Source organism: Lontra canadensis, unplaced genomic scaffold (genome assembly GCF_010015895.1).
Source record: "Lontra canadensis isolate GAN:19392208 unplaced genomic scaffold, GSC_riverotter_1.0 scaffold12, whole genome shotgun sequence".
Classification (NCBI taxonomy): Eukaryota; Metazoa; Chordata; class Mammalia; order Carnivora; family Mustelidae; genus Lontra; species Lontra canadensis.
In genome coordinates, this window is record NW_022631006.1 from 7,742,698 (window position 1) to 7,768,633 (window position 25,936).

A 25,936-nucleotide genomic window follows, 5' to 3' on the forward strand; every position below is an offset into this window, starting at 1 on the left:
CAACCATAACTCAGCTAAAAGGAACCACTGTCACCCTACCAATTACCAATTATATCCATCGTTAGTTAGGAAGACTTGGAGGGACCTTGAAAGGACCCTGCCCTTGAGCAGGGGTAGGGGTAGGAATGAGAGAATTAAATATTTACTCAGTTTGTTTTATTCCATTGATTTCTTTGCAAATACAGATTTTTTAAAAAATATATGTTATGGTTAGTAATGTTTAATTCAGTCGAACATGAACATGTGGAGGGAGGTTGGTAGCATGTCATCTCTACATTAGCCATTAGTCCAAATGCCTTTGTGCAATCTACTAATAGTAAGGCGGTTGACACATGCATACAAAAATTTTCCCATATATCTCAGAAAGAAAGGCTTTCATTATGATAACAAAAAATTACAAGTTCAAGAACAAATTGAATAATCTTCTAACCGCAGAACATCGTTAAGAGAGATATAAAAATGGAAAGAAACATTATGTATTCAAACAATCAAATAATCCCATACACTTTAAAGACTTCTATTTTTTGCAAATTTATTTATAAATATAATTCAAACAGAAAGCTTAGCTTAAAATTATGAGTCAGTAACAGAATTGTCCTTTCCTTCTTTTGTTATCATCTATTGATAATCAATTATGTGGGAAAGTTTTCCTAGGTACTGAAAATATAAAAATGGATGAAATACAAAATTCTGTGTCCTAAATTGTATGAGAGAGTTATTGTGAACAGATACATACAGAATTGTGTAAATGAGGACAGATTTCTGAGCTTTATCTGAAGCTCACTTTGTCAGATCACTCCCTATCTAAATTCCCCTTAAACACACAAATAGTACTTACCCCCTGTGTGCTTGGAAAAACTGGGGCACAATTTTTGAACAAGACATTAATCAAAGCACATAGAAATGGTGGTCAAGGAGTGCCTGGGTGGCACAGTAAACCAGGCAGCTGACTTCAGGTCGTGTGATGATCTCAGGTTCCCAGGATCCTGCTCCAAGCTGAGAAAGGAATCTGTTTCTCCCTTTCCCTGTGCCCCTCCTTCCACTCATACTTGTACTCTATTTTTTTCTCTCTCTCTCAAATAAACACATAAAATCTTTTTAAGAAAAAGAAATGGCTGTCAAATATTGCCCCAAATACAGAGGAACAAAATTGATTTGAAAATGTAATTAATTAAAATATACCACAGAGCTATATTAAAGCACATGTTAAATGAAAACTTAAAAAAGTTTTCTTAAACCTAAGAAAAGCAGATGTTTGAGGGAAAGACTTGATGAAGTGTGGAATAATCAAATCAAAATACATAAAGTGAAAAAAATCATGATCCTAATTATAATAAGAATTTTTAGCCTAAAAGGAATATTAGCAATATTATGTGATTACAGAATTATCACTTTCATATTTGCACTTTCTGTATTTCTCTATTTGACATGTAATGTTTTAGAATTGAAAAATTATAATTTTTACTGTGAAACACAATATTAAGTAGCCATCCATAATAAGGACTGTATTACTGGTTATTTTGGAGAGGAGTCTGAATAGCAAATATGAAGTCATCCTGAAAACCTGAATTTCAAAATAAAACATTATTAAATCACTTCAAGAATCCAAACACAAGAATCATCCAACAAAATGTTTTCACGCTGTCTGGGTCATCTCCATCTTAATAGTCTAACATGTTAGCTTCTACCTACAGACAAACAACAGCACAAAACCTATACTCGAAGGTCTGTGTCAGAGGACAGGGGCTTCCCTAGTCCCAGGTTTGAGTGCAGGCAGCAGGTGCCTGGGAAGGAATGTGTGCTTGCTGCGCAGAAGTACACAGCTGAGTCTTCAGTCTGGGTGTCTCTGATGTGCAGGGAGAAACGTTTGGCCGTCTTATTCAATGAGAGAGTGAGTCTTTGGTCTTCTTTTGTGGCCACGGTTGAACGAATGTCTATAAGGAGCTGGGGACCATTCCCAAATACTTGTTTATACCAAGGGAGGTAACTTGAGGCACTGTCTGAATAACTGCAGCTGATAACAGAGCTGCTTCCCTCCTGGACACTCAGGGTAGAAGGATGCTGCTCCACATTCTCTCCCTGGCTGAACCCTGTGCAGAAAGAAAAGGTGAGAGAAAGGAGAAGAGATTCCAGGTTATTGTGCTTCAGAATTCTCTTTTTCTACACTAAGTGGAGGAAACTTGAGTAAAGCCAGTCTTGACTTCTGAAGAATATCCACTAATATACTCTGAACTCACAATTCAGCTGCAGCCACGAGAACATGATAAAAGCTCCCATGGATGTCTTCATGGTTCCTCCCAGTTAAGCTCAGGTTCAGAATTGTAGCCTCCAGCCAGCTCAGCACCTTCTCTTATCAGGCCGTCCCTTCTTTCCTCTAACAGAGTACTTTCCCACATTGTCTACCAGCCAATAAGAAAAAGCATCTGCTTCTGCCATAGTCTAGTCCATCAGATGCACTAAAATGAACCCTCTACATGTTCTGCATCAGCACAGGTGCACTGCCATCTTGTGGTCACATCTCTATGAATTTGCTGGGGAAATGTTCTCTTAGCCTGTGCCTCTGAGGGACTCACATGCATTAAGGCAGCAATCGGTCAAGGAAATTATATCTTAGATCAGGGATGAACTGTACAGTAAGAACATGGAGATCAAGGTTTACATGCCTGCACACTGCTGAGTCACTGTTAGTAATTTAGAAAGAGGTAGATGCTATTGCTATGTATTCAGTGATGGGCCTGGTATACATGTTTAAACTCAGGAAAGAATCAAGATTCAGTCTCTTAAACAAAGAAAATGGAAACCCTTCCCTTTCTGCCAAACCTATTGTCCTCATTTGTCTGTTACAGAGAAAAAACATTCGTAAAAGGAACATGGAAGCCACAGATTAGAGTAAGAGAGAGAAGGTCACTTGATATTTCAAATGCCTCTTTTTTCAGACTATTCCTCCTGTGGTCTTGCTCCAGACCTTGAAATTCCCAGAGAATTGACTGTACCAACAGTCAAAATGTTTAATGTCAAAGAGGAAGTGAGGAAACCCACTTTCTTTCTCGCCTGACTCATTCAGTACCTAATTGTTTCTTACTGTTATCTTGGTTACGGTCTCTGATGTGTAAATGAAGTTGGACTCAAGAATCTCTAAGGGCATTCCAGCTTTAAATTTCTTTTGTACTATATAACAAAGCAAATATTTGTTGATGACTGGTGGTGTGCGCTATGGACAAGTGTCAGAGTGGGTGAAATTGCCTGCATCATGGAACTCCAAGACTATTTTCACAGCCACAGGTGACCGAGTATGTCTGAGGTTAATCTTAGCCAATGGCGGAGGCATCTTCAGAAGCAGAGATACGGTCCTCAGGATGAAATCCTATCAGGATTTTCATTTCTTCTATAAGATCAATAATGTATCAAGGAGAGTTAGATCCATATGAAAATGTAATAAAATGGGATTTATTCACTGAGTGAAAGTTCTTCACAGGCAGTGAGATCAGGGGGCTTCATGGCTGAGCCATGTGAAGGCCGGATATTCCTCTGGGATATATATATGAAATTTATATATCCTACAGAAGAAAGAAAGAATGTTGGCAGTTGAGGCAGCCTAGAGGGGGTAAATGAGCTTACTAATACAGAAAGAGAGAAGCACTTTTTAAGACAGCTTAATTTCTTTTTGGATTCTGGCTTTCTCCTTGAAACTTTACTTTGGGGTTTCCTTATTTCCAGCCATGGATATCTACACAATTTTTGACATCATTCCAAAATGAAAACTTGGGAACATCTTTCAAAAAGCAAGGAAAGATTCTCATTAGTTAATGTTTCTAGAGGAATCATTTATCAAAAATGCTTTAACTCTTCATACATATTAGTTTCATGTCTCTCAATTTAATTTTTTAAAGACTCTCTTATTTTCAACCATCTTAACCAGGTTCAAAGAAAAACAAGGCTGATGTACTGGGTATCCAATGTAACTCCTGCACCCACACAGGTATAGTCTCTCCTATTATCAACCTCTCCTGGACAAGTTTCACAGTGAAGGAGCCAATGCTGCCAGGTCATATCACCCAAAGCCCAGAGTTTATCTAGGGTTCACTCCAGCTATTGTGCATTCTATGGGTGTGAACAAATGTAAGTATGTATCCACCATTATAGTATCACAGAGATTAGGCTCACTACACTAAGTATTCTCTGTGCTCTTCATCCCTGCTGCTCCCCTCAACCTTTGACAACCACAATCTTTTACTTCCTATGGTTTTGCCTTTTCCAAAAAATCATGGGATCAGAATCATACCCTACCTAGCCTTTGCAGATCAGCTGTATTCACTTAGTAAAATGCATACAGGTTTCTCCTATCTCTTCATGGCTTCATGGCTCATTTCTTTTTAGCAGCAAATCATATTCCATTGTTTGGATGTACCACCATTTATTTATTTATTCGCTTATTGAAAGACATGCAACTTACCTCAAGGTTTTGGAAATTATGAATAAAATTGCTATGAAACACCTGTGTACAAATTTGTGTGGACATAATTTTTAAAACCCTTTGGGAAAATACTCAGGAAATTCATTGCTGCATCATACGGTAAGAGTATGTTTAGTCCCATAAGAAACTGCCAAACTGCTTTCTTGAAATGTCCAGGTATACACTTTCAATCTGTAGTAATTTCCAACAATATTTACTACACCCTTGGCTGCATGTCAAAGCCCCAGCTAGTCCAAAACAAGCACAGACACCACAGGTGGCATCGTCAACTGCTCAGCTCACACACAGCCTGCTGTGACCCAAAAGCTGAGCCTGCATGTGTTCCCGCCTGTGTCCTGGTGCCGCATGTACCTCTCTGCTCAGGCACTTGTTCCTCCCACTTACAGGACTCATTTATAAAAGACAAGCATGAAGGTAAAACTAGTATTAATTTCAAGACAGTGAGGGCACAGCATCAAACCAAGGTCAGGGTTCCTTGGGAGATTTGGGGGGCTGTGTAACTGCACAGGTCCCATGCTCAAGAAACTGAGTTTCCTCCCAGCTTCAGGGAATCTGCCCATTTACCTTCATCTGAATTTTCAGGGGCACAGGCTTTCCTATCAATGCCCTTTCTCAGCATAAAAGCCAGTGCAGGCTGGAATCCCATTTTTGCTGGAATCTTTCTGCATGTAAGTTTCAACTTTGGTTCCGGGTCAGCAGTCTTTGTCTCTGGTTACAAGAGGGAAGGGTTCTTTTAGGGTAATCCTGAAAGCTGTCTTCTCCCCTTCCCAGAGTGGGAATAATGTTATAAAATCATGAGTAATAAATTCATGCAAAATGCAAGGAAGAGCAATGATTTTCACGGAACAGAATGAAAATTTTCATAAGCTTGTCCACACAAGGTGCTATTTAGAAATGACTTAAAAACATACTTCTGTTAGTGATATGTTAACATATTGTAAAACTGATCAATGGAAATCATTAAGATTTTGTGATTCTAAAATGTCTTCTATATCAGGTACTCAGGGGATAAGCTCTTATGTCACCTCAGATTCACTAACTTTTGGAATAATAAGAGCTCCACTAAAGCACTTATGCTCTAAAACTCATTTATTCTCACATGAAATGAAAGTACTTATTTACAGGGTATTACCTTACTAAAATAAAAAAAATGTAATTAGATAAGTAGAGTGCCTGATCCTCAATAAAATTATTTTATTTTATTTTATTTTATTTGTATTTTCAAGGGGAAGATGGTGAATACAGACTGGAGAAAACATTACACATGTTCTCATTACTATCCTTTGATAGTAAAACATTTATAGGTAACTAAAAATTTTAGTCAACTCTCTCTAATTGTTGATGACCATCTGTTTTTTTCAAGCCTTTCCCATTTGGCTATTTACAAATAATTTATATGCTAGCTGCCAGGACATCTGTCTTCCCAGGGTAATGGATATGGGCATCTCTGTCACTTGCTCCAAAGGTCCCATGGTAGAACTTTTTACCTACAAAGGGCTTTTTGGAAGAAAAACGGCAAGAAGAGCAAGTGAAATGAGAGCACTGGTAGGTCTAATTTAGAAAGAAAAAAAGTGCTGTAACATAAGTCTAAAAATATGCAAAGGCTGCTGTGGGGTCAAATGCCCGCCCCAGGGAGAGGCGGGGGCTGCAGGCGCAGCTGCAGTTTGGGTGCAGGCTGCAGATCACCAGGGAGCACTGTGCCTCCGCCGCACACAGGTAGGTGGCTGAGTCTTCCAGTCGGGACGCCGTGATGTGGAGGGTGCTGGACTGTTCCTTAGTATTCACTGTGCAGTTTAACCTTCCACTGTGCTGCATCCCTGAAGCTATGTAAAACAATGAGGTGAAGCCGCCGCCCCCGGGATTCTGCCGGAACCACTGCACTCTGTTCACTGTGCTAGAAAAATTGCACTTGAGAGTAGAGCTGGCTCCCTCCTGGAGGCTTAGGTCTGAAGGGCTCTGCTCCACAGTCATCCCTCTCACCCCTGTGTGGAAAGGGAAAAACACAAATGATATGACTGGGGAGTCACCGGTGCCATTTTCAAACCTGTAAAATATCCAAAGAACCAATCCCAATGATGTAGGACCTTCTAGGAGTTCTCTGTCAGCTCACTCCCCTCACCACTGGGCTGTGGACTCCACCCAATATCCATGAGGAATGCAACTCACAGCAAACATGGAACCACAGAAGCCCCAGCAGAGCTCCCCAGTCTGTCTTCATGTTTCTTTTTCAGTGGCTGTATTAGGAATACTCCAGTCTGCAGAGTGTAGAGTCCAGGGTCCAGAAAAATTGTGTTCTTACCCTCAATCCCTTCCAACAGACCGCTGAGCACCAATCACACCTCAGCTCTGTCATTCACAGAACTCCAGACTCCACCCACAGTGACACAGTAGCAGTGCACAGTAATCTCTCCAAAAGTGTACTTGCCAGCAAGGCAGAGAGATAGGTGCCATATTTCCAATAAAGGAAGATATAAGGGATTTTTCTGAAAACACTTTATGTAAGATTTATGGGTTAGCATGTGAGGAAAGCTGAATGATCCTTCTAGAAGTGTCAGCATCTCAAAGGAGGTTACATAGAACTTTGAAGACTCATAGGGAGGAGACACTCCATTCCCCAAACTGCATACTTAGACAATGTGAGAATTCAGCTATGTATAAATACTGACAAGGAAAAATATCTGGTAGCATGCATTGTGTATTGCAGAAGTAACTACAATTTCTTGAAGTCAGGAGAGTTCTAGAAACCAAAACAGGCAGCCAACATCTGCATAAAAAATGATTCCAACCAGAATTTTGTTGGTGAAAAATACATTTCTGCATAACGCCTCCTCTGATTTAATTTCCACCTCTCCACCTCTCCTGTGCTACTGGTGGATACTCTTTCACCCACATAGCTGAGGCAGACCAAGTCACATGTTGCTGGTCAAAGTCAATATTGATCTTTTCCTTTCCTTCTATTTTTGTTCCTTTTTTTTTTTCTTTTTTCTTCTTGTTCCCTCCACTCTGAGCAGAGATATATAAAAAGGTAGGATATCGGGGATTTTGAAATAATTTCAATGCCAGTAGGTTTAGAGGATTTTATTCATAACAACCGATACCAGGTAACAGAATGTTTTCTGTCTCATTTCCTTGGTCACAAGGTCCAGAACTATCCCTATCCTGTCACCTGTCTCTAAGAATTATCTCTATAATGGATTTCTAGAGACATGGCCTACAGATGTCTGAAGTTGATATGCAATGGCAGAACTGAAAACCTTAGACGAGCTTTACACAGACCTGGTCCCCACTCTCTCCCCACCTTTCCTATCTATAATTGGACTGGCTCACATGATTTCTGTTCTCTCTGTAATTGTTCAAACTTGGACCACCAGGAGGTGTTTGCTTCTTGTTAGGCCTAGAGTGCCCCCTAGAGGACTGAAGGGGTCAACTAAGATGCCTTCAGACCAAGCAACTCCTCGGACACATATCCCCAGGCCTATTCATTCCAATCTTCCTGACGAAGGAAATGCAGATGGTCAGAGTTGAAGATAATTGCTTAGATTGAATGAGGATTACAAGTAAACCTAAACCTACTTTTAATGTGAAATTTTAAAGAAAATTGTATCAGAAAATAATTCGGTAAATCTCATTTTGTGCTATTTATTTGATTTCTTTACTGCAGTTCAAAAGAAATCCACAAATATTCATTGAACTTTTAGTTTCATTGGGGTAGTTTACTAGATTTCAGAATATATAAAGAGTAATGGAATATTACTCAGCCATATAAAAGAATGAAATTTTGCCACTTGGCTTAACATGGTCAGAGCTAAAGAGTATAATAATGAGGGAAAATGAGGAAAATAATGCAGTTGGAGGAAGACCAGTACCATATGATTTCACTCCTGTGGAATTTAAGAAACAAACCAAACAAGATAAAGGGAAAAAATAAGACAGTGAGATAAAGGAAGAACAAACTCTTAAATAAACAGAACACAGTGATGGTTACCAGAAGGGAGAGGGCTGGGGATTGGTTAAATAGGTGAAGAGATGAAGAAGTGCCTTTGTCCTGATGAGCACCAGGTGATCTGTGGAAGTGTTGAAAGAAAACAGCCAAGAAAGGTGAGCAGATAGGATGGGATTTTCCTGCTTCTGTGTGGAAAGACTAAAGCCCTTTCTTCACCTGCTAAACCCAACACTCCCACAGGAGAGATCCCAAGGAAGGTCAGTCTGTGGAATCAGTCAAAGCTATCTAAGAGCACACCTCGTTAGTGAACTAAGGTTACTCCTGCAAAGGGAAGATCTAAAGAAGAAAAGAAGAGATTAAAACATTTAATATTCCAGTAGGAAAGAGAACAGACGAGAGAAGAAAACTGGGAGAGATGAAATATCAAGAATAAACTGAGATTTGCAAAAAAGGATGAAAGTAAAATTAAGCAAAGTTCACATCTTGATAGAGCAGGATAAAAACAAGTGTGAGTAGCAGCCTCTACACATTCTTCAGTGGTCCCCCATATATCCATTCTTTCACAACTGGGAATGCTTTAAGAGCTATTGAAAGCACACATTGCTAATGCCTCTAAAAACCCATTAAGAGAAGTTGAGAAACCATTATCAAAATTGTCTATAATCATTCTCCGCATGAGAAATCAAGTGCAAATTTGAATCAAGGGAGACTTCGACTCTCTTGTTTATGCATATCACATTTGTTTTAGTATCTTATTAAATGAAATGTATCACAAAAAGCAATCTTGGAGTCATACCCACACATAAAAATATCTTAATCATTTTAACAGCTTATCTTTTAAATGCATGCTTTAGTGCATTGTTTCCTAAATTAAAGTGTTCCTTTGTCTTAGATATTACCCCTAGGAATTATGTATATAGATCTAATATCCTAACAAAAGATCCCCACTAAATAACCTAATTTACAGATCAAGGAACTATGAAAAGAATAAAGTAAGTTCCAAGTCTAGAGAAGGAAGGAAATAACAAAAATTACAGCAGAAATAGCAAAACAATAGAAAAAGTCACAAACTAAGAGATATTTTTTGTTGTTAGTTTAAAAAGAGAGAGTACATGCAAACTGGGGGAGGGAGAGGGAGAGAGAGAATATTAAACAGGCTCCACATTCAGTCCAGAGCCTGATACAAGGATCAGTCTCACAATCCTGAGGTCATTACCTGAACCTAGATCGAGAGTTGAATGCTTAACCCACTGAGCCACCCAGGCAAGCCTAAAAGTTATTTTTCTGAAAAGAAAACATAAGAGAGAAGTTCCACAATATTGGTTTTAGCAATAATCAATGATGTGACATTAAAAGCAAAGGGAACAGAAGCAAAAACTAAGGGGGACCACATCAAACTAAAAAGCTCAGTACAACAAAGGAAACAGTCAGCAGCACCAAAAGTCATCCTACAGAGTGGAAGAAAATATTTGAAAACTACATATATATGATAAGTGGCTAATATCCAAACTATAAAAGGAACTCCTATAATAATAGTTTTTAAAAATACTAATAAGCCAAATTAAAAAAATGGTCTAAGGACTAGATAGACATTTCTTCAAAGAAGATACTCAAATTGCCAACAAGTATGTGAGAAAATACTCAATGTCACTAATGATCAGGAAAATACGAATCAAAGTCCCAGTAAAATATCACCTCACAAAGTCATGTAAATATGTAAAAATGGGCCATCCCATTATATATTTCAGTATTTAAAATGTTGATACTAGCCACAACCTAAAGGTGGCAGAAAAAAGAACATACTTTAAACATGTGTAATTTTCTACTCCCTTTTAATGATGACTATCTCAATGTATTTGCCACTACATTTGCAACAAATTTTTATATCATCCATATGTTATACATTAAACAATGATGACTATTATCAAAAATAGAAAATGACAGTGTTGTCAAGGATGTGAAGAGATTGGAACACTTATGCATTCTTGGTGGGAATGCACAATGCTCTAACCATGGAAAACAATATAGGGGTTCTTCAAAAGTTGAAAACAGAACTAACATATGATCCAGTAATCCCACTCCTGGGTATATAATAATAAGAACTGAAATCAGGGGACACCTCTGTGACTCAGTCAGCTTGATGCTTGCCTTTGACTCAGGTCATGATCCCAGGATCCCTACTCAGTGGGGGGTCTACTTCTCCCAATGCCTGCTCCTCCCCCTGCTGTACTCTCCTTCTCTGACAATAAATAAATAAATAAATAAATAAATAAATAAATAAATAAAATCTTTTAAAAATAATTGAAATCAGAATCTTAAAGAGTTATTAAGCACTCCTATGCTCATTGCAGTACTGTTCACAATAGCCAAGATAGGGAAACAACTTGAATGCCCAAAAACAGATCAATGGATAAAGAAAGTGTGCTATATACATAAGCAGAGCACTGTTCAGCCTTAAAAAGAAAAAGGAAAAAGAAAATCCTACAATATGCAACCACATGGATGAATCTTGAGGATATTATGGTAACTGAAATAAGCCAGTCACAGGAAGACAAATAGTATGTGATTCCACTCTTAATGTGGTATCTAAAATATTGAAATTTATAGAACCAAAGAGTGAATCAAAGAAAAGGTTGCCATAAACTCTGCAGACAGGGTAAGAGGGAGTTACTAATCCAGCATATGAGAGATTACAGAGTTATTGTACAACATTGTACCCATAGCCAACAATCCCGTATTGTATACTTAAAATTTTAAGAGGCTACATCTCATGGTAAGTGTTTGCTACACAATACAAACTACATTAAAAAAAATAAGACAGCACAGTCTCACCTATTAGAATGGCCAAAATCCAAAATACTACTACCACCAAATGCTGGTGTCAGAAACTCAGAAATAGCCCAGGTCAATCCAATGAATTTCACCAAAGTAGTAATTAATAATAAAAGTGTCATGTGCATATCTGAAAAGACAGTTCATGAAGTGGGAACACACAAACCAAAATATGGAATGAGGCTCAGGGGTATATTGCTAGAAAGCAGTTGATATAGTGAGGAGTCTGGGAGCGTCTACTCTTCACAGGCAGTATTGGTTATAATATCAGAATTCCCGTAAACGATGTCAGAAGCTGCTCAGTGGACACCTAATATCAAACTTAGGAAATAGTTCAAGTTTCACTTACAATTTCCAAAGGTACAGCAAAAAATGATTCAGGTCAAGGTAGTCTGCCAAAATAAATTAAATTAAGCTTTATTTGAAGGATTAAATTGATTTTGAAGTGATCTTTGCCCAGGGAATTTTCAAGGTTGATCTGTTTTTTTGTTTTGTTTTGTTTTTTGTTTTTAATTTAATACCAGGAAGGACATCCAGCAACAGGATACCTCATACTTGACTGACAGGAATGCACAATGGTACTGCCACACTGGAACACAAGACTACCAGTTTCTTACTCAGTTAAACAGACTTCTACCAAATGATTGAGCAATGGCAGTCTTACATGTTTACCAAAATGGTTGGAAAACTCTTGCTTACACAAAAACTTGCACACAAATATTTATAGCAGCCTTATTCATAATTGCCAAAAAATGGAAGCAACCAAGATGTCCTTCAGTAGAAAAAAGGGTAAATAAACCATGGCATATCCAGATAAAGGAGTCTTCTTTTTTCTCAAAGTTGTATTTTTAAAATTTTTTTATTTAAATTCAATTTAATTAACATATACTGTAGTATTAGTCTCAGAGATAGAATTCAGTGATTTATCAGTTGCGTATAATACCCAGTGCTCATTATTTCAAGTGCCTTCCTTAGTGCCCATCACCCAGTTCTGCCTCAACCCACCACCTCCCCTCCATCAATCCTCAGTGTGCTCCCTATAGTTAGGAGTCTCTTAGAGTTTGCCTCCCTCTCTTTTTTCCTCTTACTTTATTTTTCCTTCCCTTCCACTATGTTCGTCTGTTTTATTTCTTAAGTTCCACATATGAGTGAAATCATATGGTTTTTGTCTTTATCTGACTGACTTGTTTCATTTAGCATAATACCCTCTAGTTCCCTCTACATCATTGCAAATCAGCAAGATTTCATTCTTTTTTATGGCTTAGTAATATTCGCGTGCGTGTGTGTGTGTGTGTGTGTGTGTGTGCGCGCACACGCATGCGCACGCATGCGCACGCCACATCTTCTTTATCCATTCACCTGTCCATGAACATCTGGGCTCTTTCTATAGTTTGGCTATTGTGGACCTTGCTGCTATAAACGGTGGGGTGCAGGTGCCCCTAGGAATCACTATGTTTGTATCTTTTGGATAAATACCTAGTAAAGTAATTGCTGGGTCATAAGATAACTCTATTTTTAACTTTTTGAGGAAACTCCATACTGTTTCCAGAGTGGCTGCAACAGTTTGCATTCCCACAACAACTTAAGAGGACATCCCTTTCTCTGAATCTTCACCAACATCTGTTGTTTCCTGACTTGTTAATTTTAGCCATTCTGACTGATGTGAGGTGGTGTCTCATCGTGCTGGTTTTTAAAAAATTAACACATAATGTATTATTTGTTTCAGGGGTACAGGCCAGTCTTACACAATTCACAGCACTCACCAGAGCACAACCCTCCCCAATGTCCATCACCTAGCCACCCTATCCTCCCCTCACCCCCCAGCAACCCTCAGTTTATTTCCTGAGATTAAGAGTCTCTTATTATTCGTCTCCCTCCCCAGTCCTATCTTGTTTCATTTTTTCCCTCCCTTCCCCCCAAGATGCCCACCCTGCCTCTCAAATTCCTTATATCAGAGAGATATGATAATTGTCTTTCTCTGATTGACTTATTTTGCTTAGCACAATACCCTCTAGTTCCATCTGTGTTGTTGCAAATGGCATGATTTCATTTTTGATGGCTGCATAGTATTCCATTGTGTGTGTGTGTGTGTGTGTGTGTGTGTGTGTGTGTGTGATCTTCTTTATCCATTCATCTGTTGATGGACTTCTAAGTTCTTTTCATAGTTTGTCTTTTCATAGTTTGGCTATTGTGGACATTGCTCCTGTAAACATTGGGGTGCACATGCCCCTTCAAATCACTACATTTGTATCCTTAGGGTAAATACCCAGTAATGCGATTGCTGGGTTGTAGGGTAGCTCTATTTTCAACTTTTTGAGGAAACCCCATATTGTTTTCCAGAGTGGCTGCACCAGCTTCATTCCCATCAAGAGTGTAGGAGGGTTCCCCTTTCTCCGCATCCTCGCCAACATCTGTCATTTCCTGACTTGTTAATTTTAGCCATTTTGACTGGTGTGAGGTGGTATCTCACTGTGGTTTTGATTTGTATTTCCCTGATGCCAAATGATGTTCAGCATTTTTTTTCATATGTCTGTTGGCTATTTGTGTGTCTTCTTTGGGGAAATGTCCATTCGTCTGCTCATTTCTTGACGGTATTTTTTGTTTTTTTGGGTGTTTAGTTTGAAAAGTTCTTTATAGATCAGATTAAAAAAATCTTATTCAGTGCTAAAAAGAAACGAGTTATCAAGCAATGGATAGACATGGAGGAAACTTACCTGCATATTTCTAAGTGAAAGAGGCCAATCTGAAAAGGCTGCATTCTCACATGTGAAAATGTGACATTCTGGAAAAGGCAAAAGTATGGAGACAGTAAGAAGATCAGTGTTTGCCAGGGGATAGTTCCTCCAGAGGGAGGAACTGAATAACTTATTTAAGGAAAGAAAGTTGAACTGGTGATCAAAAATTAAAAAGCTTACTAATACACAGATTTGGGGGAATTTATATATGAGCTCCTCTCAGTTCCTCAAAGACCAATGTCCAATTCCCTCTAGGTTAAGAAAGTGATCATTGCTTCTTATAATGGGCTATGGATTGATGGCTATTCTCTGAGTTATAAGTTTTCTCACTCAGACCACTTGTTTTACTTTCTTCACCCCCACTATCCTCAACACATGCACACAGGCACACAGAACACACAAACGCAAGCACACATCAATGCTGGCAACACCATCTTCCTCAAATATCAAAAATTCTGTGGTGCTTCTTTTTCCTGACTCTTTCTGGAGGGCACAGCACACAATTACTTTCTTCTACACTAGTCCTGGTTTTCTTCTTCAGCTAGTCTTTCATGCAAGTTTGCTTTCTCCATATACAACACATTTTCTAGAATTGGCTGATGTCACCCTCTGCTAGTAGCTTCTTTCCTTGTTTCACTTTACGTTTGTGGCTTCCTGCCCTTTGCGATGTCTTTACTATCTTTTTAATATAATTTTAGACAAATCAATAGATGAGCGATAATCTACCATGATTTTTTTAAAAAAGACTAAGTAATCTCATAACACACCGTGGGGCTAGAACTTACAACCTTGAGATCAAGAGTTGCAATTCTACTGATTGATCCAGCCAGGCATCCCTAGTCTACATTGTTTATCCAAATGTCAGGGAAATTCTTATTATATACCTTTTTGAATTGTTTAAAGTACATATTGACATGCATTTATATTTCTAGAGCTTTGAGAAAATTTATATTTTAAAGGATTAAATAAAAATTAATTTAAACCAAGAATATATCACTACTATATAAAGAAATGTATTAATAGTTTGGTCATGGCTTATTCATAAAATATACTGATAAGGAGATAATAATTTAAAGATCTAAGGGCAACTGGCTGGCACAGTTGGCTAAGCAACTGACTATTATCTAAGCGACTGACTATTATCTAAGCGACTGACTATTAGTTTTGGCTCAGGTCATAATCTCAGGATGGTGAGATCAGCCCTTTGTCTGGCTCCAGGCTGAGCTCAGAATCTGCTTCAGATCAATTTCTCTCTCTCTGCTTTCCCCCCTCCTCACCCCCCCGTCAATCTCCCTAGCTCTCTATGTTAAATAAATAATCTTAAAAATATTTTTAAAATAAGAAAGATTGCAACACTACTGGCAAATCTGGCAGTGTAATACGGACATTGTGTTTTCTATTATTCCTTGCAAAACTTCACTTACTCCCATGCATTCTCCAGTCCCATGATTTGTGGCCCTCTGTGAGAGGTTCCAAAGCAGGTGTTAGAGAAATCCATAGGACTTCCTTCCCGGTCTCACTTATCTATCTATATTGTTAGGAAACACGAGTGCAAGAGCATTTTCTCTCACCATATTTCCTGGGTACTGAGAACAATCTCACTTGAGTTCTTACGGTCAGATAGCCAACTGATCTATTTGACTGTCCAGGACTTGAGCCAATTCCTCCACTCTGGTTCTGTCCCCACCCCTCCATGTTGAATATCAGCTTGTGTCTATCACCTGATTTACTAGGAAAACAAAAACAAAAACAAAAAAACAGGGCAGAGGTCCTTGGCCTCTTTTCCTTGCTCGGGTACATGTGTTTCTCCACCTTTCTTCCCTTCCCTTCTTTTTCTACTAAAAGCTGGTTTGGGGCTGATTCTCTCCCATCACCTCTCCTGCCATACTCTGTCAGGAAGATACTAGGCAGAGGCCACCTTCTCAAGCACACTGTGTGTCTCTAAAAGTGTCATAGACACAGCAATACCCACCAGGATGCCATGAAAAACTTGTGGGGCTGGACCATCATTGCAAGGATGAGCACAAGACCACTTTATTGTTATGTGGTTCTTACCTTAAATGAGTTACACCCTGGTTGAGGAACTCTTGGCATCAAACTATACTCAATGTTCCTAAGGAACAGCTGGTGTTGGGGAATGTTACTTCTGGTTCCTATGTTCTAGTTATTTGTATGATTTTGTACCAACCAGACACTGAGGGACAAACAACAACAGATTGTGCTGGAACCAGAGTGGATCAGGCAAAGACACTCAGCATCCAGGACCCTGTTCTGCTCAGAGTTTGTGCTCCGCTCCCCCTGCAGTCCCTGTCACTGTGTCACTCAGGACACAGTAGTACACAGCTGAATCTGATGCTTGCACTGAGCCTTTCTCCAAGTGGAAGGATTTGGATTTGCTGTCCAAGGTAACTTCAAAACCTTTGTTGCTTTTCTTCTCCTGGACTCTCGAGGAGCTCAAGAGGAGCTGTGGACCTTTACCGGGATACTGGACATACCAGAAAAGAGTGGGAAACACAGTTGTTGAATAAGTGCAGTTCATAGTCAGGGATGCCTCTTCTAAGAGGGTCACTTGGCTTTCCATTTGAGTCACCGAGTCTCCCTGGGTTTGTCCTGGGGAAAAAGAAAAGAGACCTGTCACCTTGTGTATAAAGCTATTTGATAAAATTATAGTTAAATGTTTTCTGATGCAATGGAAGAAAAAAATCCAAAAATTTTAAGAGGCATTTTACTTACCAAGCATCAAGAGTACCACAGCCACGAAGCCTGGAGAGCACTTCATCTCTGGAGTGTCACCTAAAAAATGTTCTTCATCCTTAACATGAAGAAATGTTGGAGTGACAGAAAAATGATCAGTGGAAGCCCACATTTCACACAGGAAATGTGATTGTGGTAGGAAGCTGCACCCCCTGGTGGACAGGGACTAAAATGCATGCACGTTGGCCAGAACCCTAGGTCCAGAATCCCAAGTCAGACATCTGTTTCAACCCTGACTTGATGAGGCACATGTCAGTCTTCAGGTGGCCCTTGGAAGTCTGAACAACAGCAATCCTGACTTCTCAGGTCTATTTTGTTCTTAAGACACTGACTGATATGGAAGTTCTTTAACATAGCATCCTAGGGCATTTTCTAAGAGGGAGGGTAATAAACTTCTTAAAGCATCTTACTACAGTTCTTCATATTCTCATGTGTCTATGTGGACCTGCCCAAAACACACTGACTGCCAGGAAAGGTATTGAGCTTGAACACAGAGAAAAGAATAATAGTAAGTCAAGTCATTGCTGAGTGGTTCTGTGTTTTTTGGCACTGTGCCCCAATATTTAGAACTGTGACTATCATTTTTTAAGTATTCACTGAATAATTTTTACATTAAACCAATTACTTGTTACTTGATATATACCATATTTCTTTGTTTCTTAATTATTAGCAATTGCTAATATAATTAAATACTATTTTTAATAAAGCTTTCAGAAGAAATGCACACTATTTTATAGGCAAGCATTTATTAATCAAGTATTCCTGACTTTCAGAATTATTAAAAGGTAAAAAACAGGAATTCTAGACAAAAGAAACACCATACATGTCGTTGTCAATGATCTGAGACTGAATGATCTGAGATTCTTATATTGTCACTGTTTTAGTGATTCCAACATAAGGTGACTAGTGCATGTGAATCAAGCAACAAATACTCATGGTATACTCTTAGCAGGTTTTAGCTCAAAGATGCTTATTATCATCCATATGTCACATTTGGTTGCTGAACATTAATCAAATAATTTTTCACACAAGGTAAGAAATCAGGATTATCAGCATAAAGTTCTGGAGAGGGACACATCTTCTATAAAGTCCTGTAACAGTTATCTCTAGACACATACAGAAACAGTTCAGGCTATTTCCTGGAGGCATCTCTGCACAGATTTAATGAGTCTGATCCAGCATGGGAACACTTACCCAGATGGAGAGTGAAGTAAGAAATTCAGTCCTGGGTACTATTTGGGTTCATGTATCCTTTCCCTCCACCTTCCAAATCACATTGTCAGAACCTGCCTCAAAGTTATACTAGAAAGGAATTTGGGACAAGCCACTACAAAATTCTATTCAGATATGCAGGGACAATGCTAAATAGGTTGGGAGAATGCTGGTTGAAAATAAACATTGTAGCTCATGATGCAGAAAGTCATTATCTAGAATTTAAAAGAAAACATTTCAGGCCAATGAAATCCTACAGGAGAAATATTTTCCATTTTGTGTCACACAAGAAGACTTGCACATTTAGGGAAGATAGTACTTGGTAAATTTAGATATTTAATGGCTTTATTTATATATAATTTGTATAACAATGAACTACCAAATTAAAGTGAACAATTCTTTTTTTTTAAAGGAAGACTTTTATTTTTATTTTTTAAAAGATTTTTATTTATTTATTTGACAGAGAGAGACACAGTGAGAGAGGAAACACAAGCAGGGGGAGCTGCAGAGGGAGAGGGAGAAGCAGGCTTCCCACCCAACAGGGAGCCAGATGCAGGGCTCCATCCCAGGACCCTGGGATCATGACCCGAGCTGAAGGCAGATGCTTAATGACTGAGCCACCCAGGCTCCCCATAAAGTGAACAATTCTATAATATTTGACATATATATTTATCTGTGAAGCTATCACCACAATGGAGATAATGAACATATGCATTACCCCAAAAGTTTCCTCATGTCTCTTTGTAATCCTCTCAACCTTCTCCTACCCCTATTTCCAGACAACACTTCTGTCACGAATTAGTTTGGATATTTTATAATTTTATTAAATGAGATCATATGTGTTCTTTTGTCTGACTTCTTCTCAACCTAATTATTTTAAAAATTCTCATTGATCATAATTATCAGGACTTTTTTTTTTTCTGTGTGGTGTTGCATCATGTGCCTACAAAATAATTTGTCTATTCCCCTCTTGCTAACCATATTGGTTAGTCCCAGTGGAGCTTTTACAAATAAAATTGCTGTGAACATTTGTATATAATATTTTTATAGAAATATGCTTTCCTATCTTTTGGGTCCATATCTGGGAGTAGAATGGCTGGATCATATACTAGGTACATTTTTGACTTTGTTAAACCAGTTTGTTCTAGCAGCTGTTTTGTATATTCTCTTCCATTTTCTGCTCAGAGAGCCAGTTATGCTGGCTGTTAATAAAGATAATTTCACTTCTTCCTTTCCAAACTCTATGGCTTTTGTTTCTTTCATGTGCTTTATTGCATTATCTGGAACACTACTTCAGTATTAAATACAGGTGGTGAAAGCCAAAAATCTTCCCTTATTTGTGAAATTAAGGAAAAATCACTTAGGCTTTAACCCTCAAGTATGACATTTGATGTTGGTCTTTTGTTAGGCCTTTTTAAGGTGAGGAAATTTCCTTCAATTCTATATAATCTAGTGGAAGTTTGAATTAGGAATGGATCTGGATTTTTTCAAATGCTTTCTCTGTACCTATTGAGATACTCTCCTAAATTGCTCATCTCCTACTTCACAATCTCTTGGATATATTATTAATAAATTGTCACAACAAAATACTAAAGACGATACCACTTCTCATTTTACAAATAATGAAACAACGTTCAAAAGGATCAAGAAAGTTCACAGCAGAGCTAATGGATTACAACACAGAGCTGGGATAGCAAAAGCTGGTTCCCTGTTTTTGTTACTATAGATGGTTATCAGAGAAAAACTAAAAGAGAGACTAGAGGGTAGCAAAATGATTTCTTCCCAAGTTTTGAAATACTTTTAAGACAGTCTTTTACTAGTACTTTCTTTATACAAATACAATTACTAAAGAAAAATTAAGTAATTGTAAGTTTGGATCTTTACCAAAATAAGAAAGAAAATGTATTATAATGGATGCCCAAACTGCTATTCAGGAGCTGATGACTGGAGAGTGGCTTCATCATTCCATTCAGAGTGGTTATTAGACACCTGATTTAAACAATGCACTGTAGCAAGAGTGACAAACTTTCAGAATTTTGTGACACACCCAAATACTGGAGCTCTATTCATAACTAGTGATCACTCTCTTTCTCTGGTCCTTGAAACTTGCTTTTGAAAACAAAGTCTAGAGCATAGGTGTTCCAGTTAACTACTACAAATGTTTCCCAAAATCTTTTAAATAGAATAACCTTATGATCCAGGTATCCACTTTTGATATATATTCAAAAATGGATAGAATTTGGCTATTTAACAAAAATATTGAGATGTTTATGAATTCTGATTTCCACCAAAAGGCAAAAACAACCCAAAAGGCCATCCACAGATGGTTGCGGATAAACAAAATGTGCATACAGTGGGGTATTATTCAACATTGAAAAGGAAATAAACTCTGTCACATGCCACAACATGGATAAACCCTGAGGACGTTATGTCAAAAAAAGTGTAAGTCACAAAATGACCAATACTACAAAATTCCACTTCTATGAGATACCTAAAGTAGTCAAACTCATGGAAAGAGAGCAGAATGGTAGTTCCCAAGGACTGGAAGGATGGAGTAATGGAGACTTACTGTTGATGAGTACAAATATTCAGTTTTTCAAGACGAAAACAACTCTGGAAATGGATGGTGGTGCTAGTTGAACACAATGTAAGTGTGTTTTACCAGTAAATTGTACAATTAAAAATTGTTAAAATGGTAAATGTAATATTAAAATGATAATTTTTTGTAATTAATACATTTTAAGAGATTCTTGTTAAGATTTCTACTTTACACATCTACCTTCAAATCAAATATTAGAGAGTGTTAGAATGCAAGACCAATTATCAATCATCCATTACCATCCAAATTATAAGACACCAGGCAAATGGGGTTAGAGGTGGAAGGAGGGAAATGGAGAGAATGATGATTTTGGAGTGTGAAACACTGTTCAAACCAGCAGGGTTTGGAAGTGTGCAGACTGAGCCACATACTGGCAAAAAGTGCTTTTGAAGGATTGTTGAAGTGAAGGGCAGGAACAGACAAAGAGGAAAATTCACACTACTCCTTCACAGTGTTCCCCTTAGAGCTCCTAGTTATGAGCATTTGTGGGTAAGACTGGTGAGAAGCAGGTAAACCTCCAGTGTGCAAACTGAGCACACCTATGCTAGAGGTGTTAATAAGATGGAATGAAAAAAAAAAAAAGATGAACTGAGAACTAGTACAAACTAAGTCACAGAGCAGGCCCCTTAGAAACTAAATGAAGGGGGGCGGGAATCAGAGGGGAAGATGAACCATGAGACATTATGGACTCCAGGGATCAAACTTAGGGTTTCAGAGGGGAGGCAGTGGGGGATGAGTAAGTCTGGTGATGGGGCACATATTGCATGGAGCACTGGGTGTTATAAGCAAACAATGAATCATGAAACACTACATCAAAAACTAACCCTAACCAACTGAGCCACCCCAGCTTGTTTTATTTAAAAAAAAAATTTTATTATGTTACATTCATCACGTTCATCACCATTAGTTTATTTTTTTTAAATAAAACAAGCTGGGGTGGCTCAGTTGGTTAAGCCACTGCTTTCAGCTCCTGTCATGATCCTGGAGTCCCGGCATCAAGTCCCACATCGGGTTCCCAGCTCTGCAGGGAGTCTGCTTCTCCCTCTGACCTTCTCCCCTCTCATGTTCTCTCTCACTCTCTCTCAAATAAATAAATAAAATCTTTAAAACAATTAAAAAAATAAAACAAGCCAAGCTGACATGCAAAAACCAAAAAAAAAAGGGAAAAAAAAGAAAAAGAAAAGAAGAGAAAAGAAGGAAAGAAAGAAAGAAAGAAAGAAAGAAAGAAAGAAAGAAAGAAAGAAAGAAAAAAAACTAAATGTGAGTACAGATGACTCACAGTAAAGTAGCCTAATTAAACTAAATCATTAAGTGGTATAAAATGGCATGAAATAAAACAGAAAAAGGAAAACTGGAGACATTTCTCAGTCTTTCTGATTCTAAAGAAGGCCTGTAACTTAATATATACTCGATAACTATGTACTGAACAAATTTGATCTGAAAATCTAACAACTCACACACAATATTACTCATTTTTGAGTCAAATCTTTCTAAACTTTCTTAGCCAATTCTTTTAGCTGAATCTAATTGCAAAATGGCAATTTGTTTATTGTGCAAATTCTAGTCATCAGTAAACAATTTCAACACAAATTTCAGGGATAATGATATTGTTGATGCATGATAACTCTTATCTAGAGAGGTATTTTCTCAGAGTGAGTTTTTCCCTTTAAGCCTAAACGTTGCCACTTTCTGTCTGGGATGGCAATTCCCTGCCTTGGACCCTATAGCAGGGAGAAGCATCAGCAAGAGCCCTGGGGTTTGAGCACACCTCCCTCCATCATGCCACTTCCTGTGGGCTCCCTCAGTTTACAGAAATAGACTGCGGAGTTCTCCAGTTATGAATCTGAGTTGACAAGTTGGATGGGTTTTCTTGTCTTCTGGAAATTCAATGAGTAGCAAACCTCTGTGGTGTATTGCTGGTTCTAAGAATCCTGATGAATAAGGTATAGCACCACCCAACTGCTGGGCTGTTTGTACCACAATAGACTGTCACTTAGATCACTGGGGTCATATATGCATTTCAGAATGACAACCCCCTTCTCATATAGTACCTTTGCTGCTTGGGTTTGAGCTACCTTCTGGGAAATATTGGATCCTAAAGGAAAAAACATGGAATTAGTGGTGTCAAAATAAGTGATTTGGCACAAAGAAATTCTATTTTACACGCTACTATCCTTCTTACCCAAAATACCCACAAGAAACTGTCCATCTCCCCTATTTTAGGTCATAGAGAAGGCACATTCCAACAGGGGTTGTCTCTACCTAGCCACATGGAAGCCATGACCACTTTGAGAAGGTTGGAGAGCAACATGTTTGAGTTCTCCCACTAGATGGAAAATGACTTATTCTTTAGTTTCAGGATTCAGCACAGTGAGGGGAGCCTGACAGGGTGAGGGAAAGATTGCTGGGTGCCTGCTGCTGTGTCTCCAGAACAGGAAACAGGAGTTTCTGGTGTAGTAAGTGTGTGGGTCATATCATGGTTCTCTATGCTCCAGCAGAGTCTCACTACCCAAAATTCTTCATAGAATGATCACTTTCATATTTGCACCTTAAATATTTCTATGTTTGGCATGTGATGTTTTAGAATTCAAAAAATCATGAATGCTACTTTTGCAACACAATATTATAAGTGCCCATCAATAACAAAGATTGTAATGTTAGTATTAAGGTGTTATTTATAGGAGAGGAGTCTCAAAAGCAATTGTGGAGTTCCTTAATACCTGCATTTCCCAAAATAAAACATTACTAATTCCAATCAAGAATCCATTAAAAAATGGTCATCCAACAAAATATTCTAAATCTCTCTGGGTCATCTCCATCCTCATAGTCTTACTAAATTCTCTTAATGTCAAACATATTAGCTTCCACCTACAGACGAACAATAGCACAAAAGCTATCCTTGATGGTCTGTGTCAGAGGACAGGGGCTGCCCTAGTCCCAGGTTTGAGTGCAGGCAGCAGGTGCCTGGGAAGCAATGTGTGCTTGCTGTGCAGAAGTACACAGCTGAGTCTTCAGGCTGGGTGTCTCTGATGTGCAGGGAGAGTTGTTTGGCTGTCTTATTCAATGAAAGAGTGAGTCTTTCGTCTTCTTTTGTGGTCATGCTTGAAAAAATGTCTATAAGGAGCTGGGGACCTTTTCCAAGTTCTTGCTTATACCAAGGGAGGTAACTTGAGGTACTGTCTGAATAACTGCAGTTGATAACAGAGCTGCTTCCCTCCTGGACACTCAGGGTAGAAGGATGCTGCTCCACATTCTCTCCTTGGCTGAACGCTGTGCAGAAAGAAAAAGTGAGAGAAAGGAGAAGAGATTCCAGGTTATTGTGCTTCAGAATTCTCTTTTCTTACACTAATGGGAGGAAACCTGAGTAAAGCCAGTCTTGACTTCTGAAGAATATCCACTAATATACTTTGAACTCACAGTTCAGCTGCAGCCACGAGAACATGATTAAAGCTCCCATGGATGTCTTCATGGTTCCTCCCAGTTAAGCTCGGGTTCAGAATTGCAGCCTTCAGCCAGCTCAGCACCTTCTCTTATCAGGCTGTCCCTTCTTTCTTCTACCAGAGTACTTTCCCACATTGTGTACCAGCCAATAAGAAAAAGGTTCTGCTTCTGCCATAGTCTAGTCCATCAGATGCACTAAAATAAACCCTCCACGTGTTCTGCATAGCACATATGCACTGCCATCTTGTGGTCACATCTCTACTGAACTCATTGCGGAAATGCTCTTCTCTTAGCCTGTGCCTCTGAGGGACTCACATGCTTCAAGGTAGCAATTGGTCAAGCAAATTGTTAGATCAGAGATGAAGTGCACAGGAAGAATGTGGAGATCAAGATTTATATCTCTGCTCACTACTGAGTCACTGTTATTAGTTGGAAAGAGGTAGATGCTTTTGGTATTTATTCAGTGATGGCCCTGGTGTACATGTTAGAAATCAGGAAGGGAGGCACCTGGGTGGCTCAGTGGATTAAGTCTCTGCCTTCTGCTTAGGTCATGATCTCAGGATCCTGGGATTGAGTCCCACATCAGGCTCTCTGCTCCGCACGGGCCTGCTTCCCCTCTCTCTCTGCCTGTCTCTCTGCCTACTTGTGATCTCTCTCATTCTGTCAAATAAATAAATAAAATCTTTTAAAAAAATCAGGAAGAAATCATGATTCTATCCCTTAAACAAAGAAAATAGAAGGTCTTCCATTTCTACCAAATGTACCACCCTCAGTTGTCTGTTATGTAGAAAAACTCCTTGTAAAAAGAACATGTAGCATAGCGCCTGGGTGTCTCAGTCACTTAAACAACCAGCTCTTGATTTCAGTTCAGGTCATGATCTCATAGGTCTTGATCTCATGGGTCATGAGTTGGAGCCCCACACTCAGCTCCACACCCAATGCAGAGACTGCTCGAGATTCTCTTCCTCTCCCTCTCTCTGCCCATCCCATCCCACCACTGACTCATGTGGCCCTTGTGTGCACCCTCTCTGTCTGTCAAACAAACAAATCTTAAAAAAAAAAAAAAAGAACAAGTAGCCAAAGATTAGAGTAACAGAGTCAAGATCATCTGATATCTCAAATGTCTCTGATCTCAGACTGTGCTCCTCCTAGCTGGTGTTTCTCATAACCTTGCTATTGGAGAGGATTGAAAGTACCATCTGTCAAAATGTGGAATCTTCCCCCAGTTAAGATGACTGTGACAAAAAGTAAAGGACCAAATCTCAATGATAAGGGAGCATGGGAGAAACTTCCATCAGTTATTCATATTTCAACAACAGGAAACTGTTTGAACCAAGATTGGACAACTTTGCAAGGAGAAATCTGGTGTGCTTGAAAAAATCTATTTGAATGCTGTGTGTCTTACATTCTGGAAAGCACTGAAAGTAGAGTAGAAATTCTGATGAAACAGCAAGGTACAAACTCAGAAAATATAACCACATGTAAGTTTATTCTTCTTTAATTTTATTTTTTCAGCATTCCAAAATTCATAGTTTATGCACCACACCCAGTTCTCCATACAATACATACCCTCCTTAATGCCTACCACCAGGCTCACCCATTCCCCAACCCCCTTCCCTTCTAAAATCCTCAGTTTGTTTCTCAGAGTCCACAGTCTCTCATTTCCCCCAATTTACTTTTCCTTTCCTTCTCCTAATGTCCTCCATGTTATTCATTATGCTCCACAAGTAAGTAAAACCATATGATAATTGATTTTCTCTGCTTGACTTATTTCACTCACTGTAATCTCCTCCAGTCCTGTCCATGTTGATACAAAAGTTGGGTATTCATCCTTTCTGAGGGAGGCATAATACTCCATTGTATATATGAACCATATCTCCTTTATCCATTCGTCTGTTGAAGGGTATCTAGGCTCTTTCCACAGTTTGGTGACTGTGGCCATTGCT

The 25,936-nt window shown here is 38.7% G+C and overlaps 1 gene segment (V, D, J or C); it reads right to left on the reverse strand.

Annotated features, from left to right (window-relative positions):
* Positions 1 to 1,713: 1,713 nt before the first annotated feature.
* On the reverse strand, positions 1,714 to 24,038 carry LOC116867363. The segment is given in 2 exon segments: positions 1,714 to 2,090; positions 23,967 to 24,038. Coding segments are annotated over 2 exon segments (429 nt in total).
* Positions 24,039 to 25,936: the final 1,898 nt, after the last annotated feature.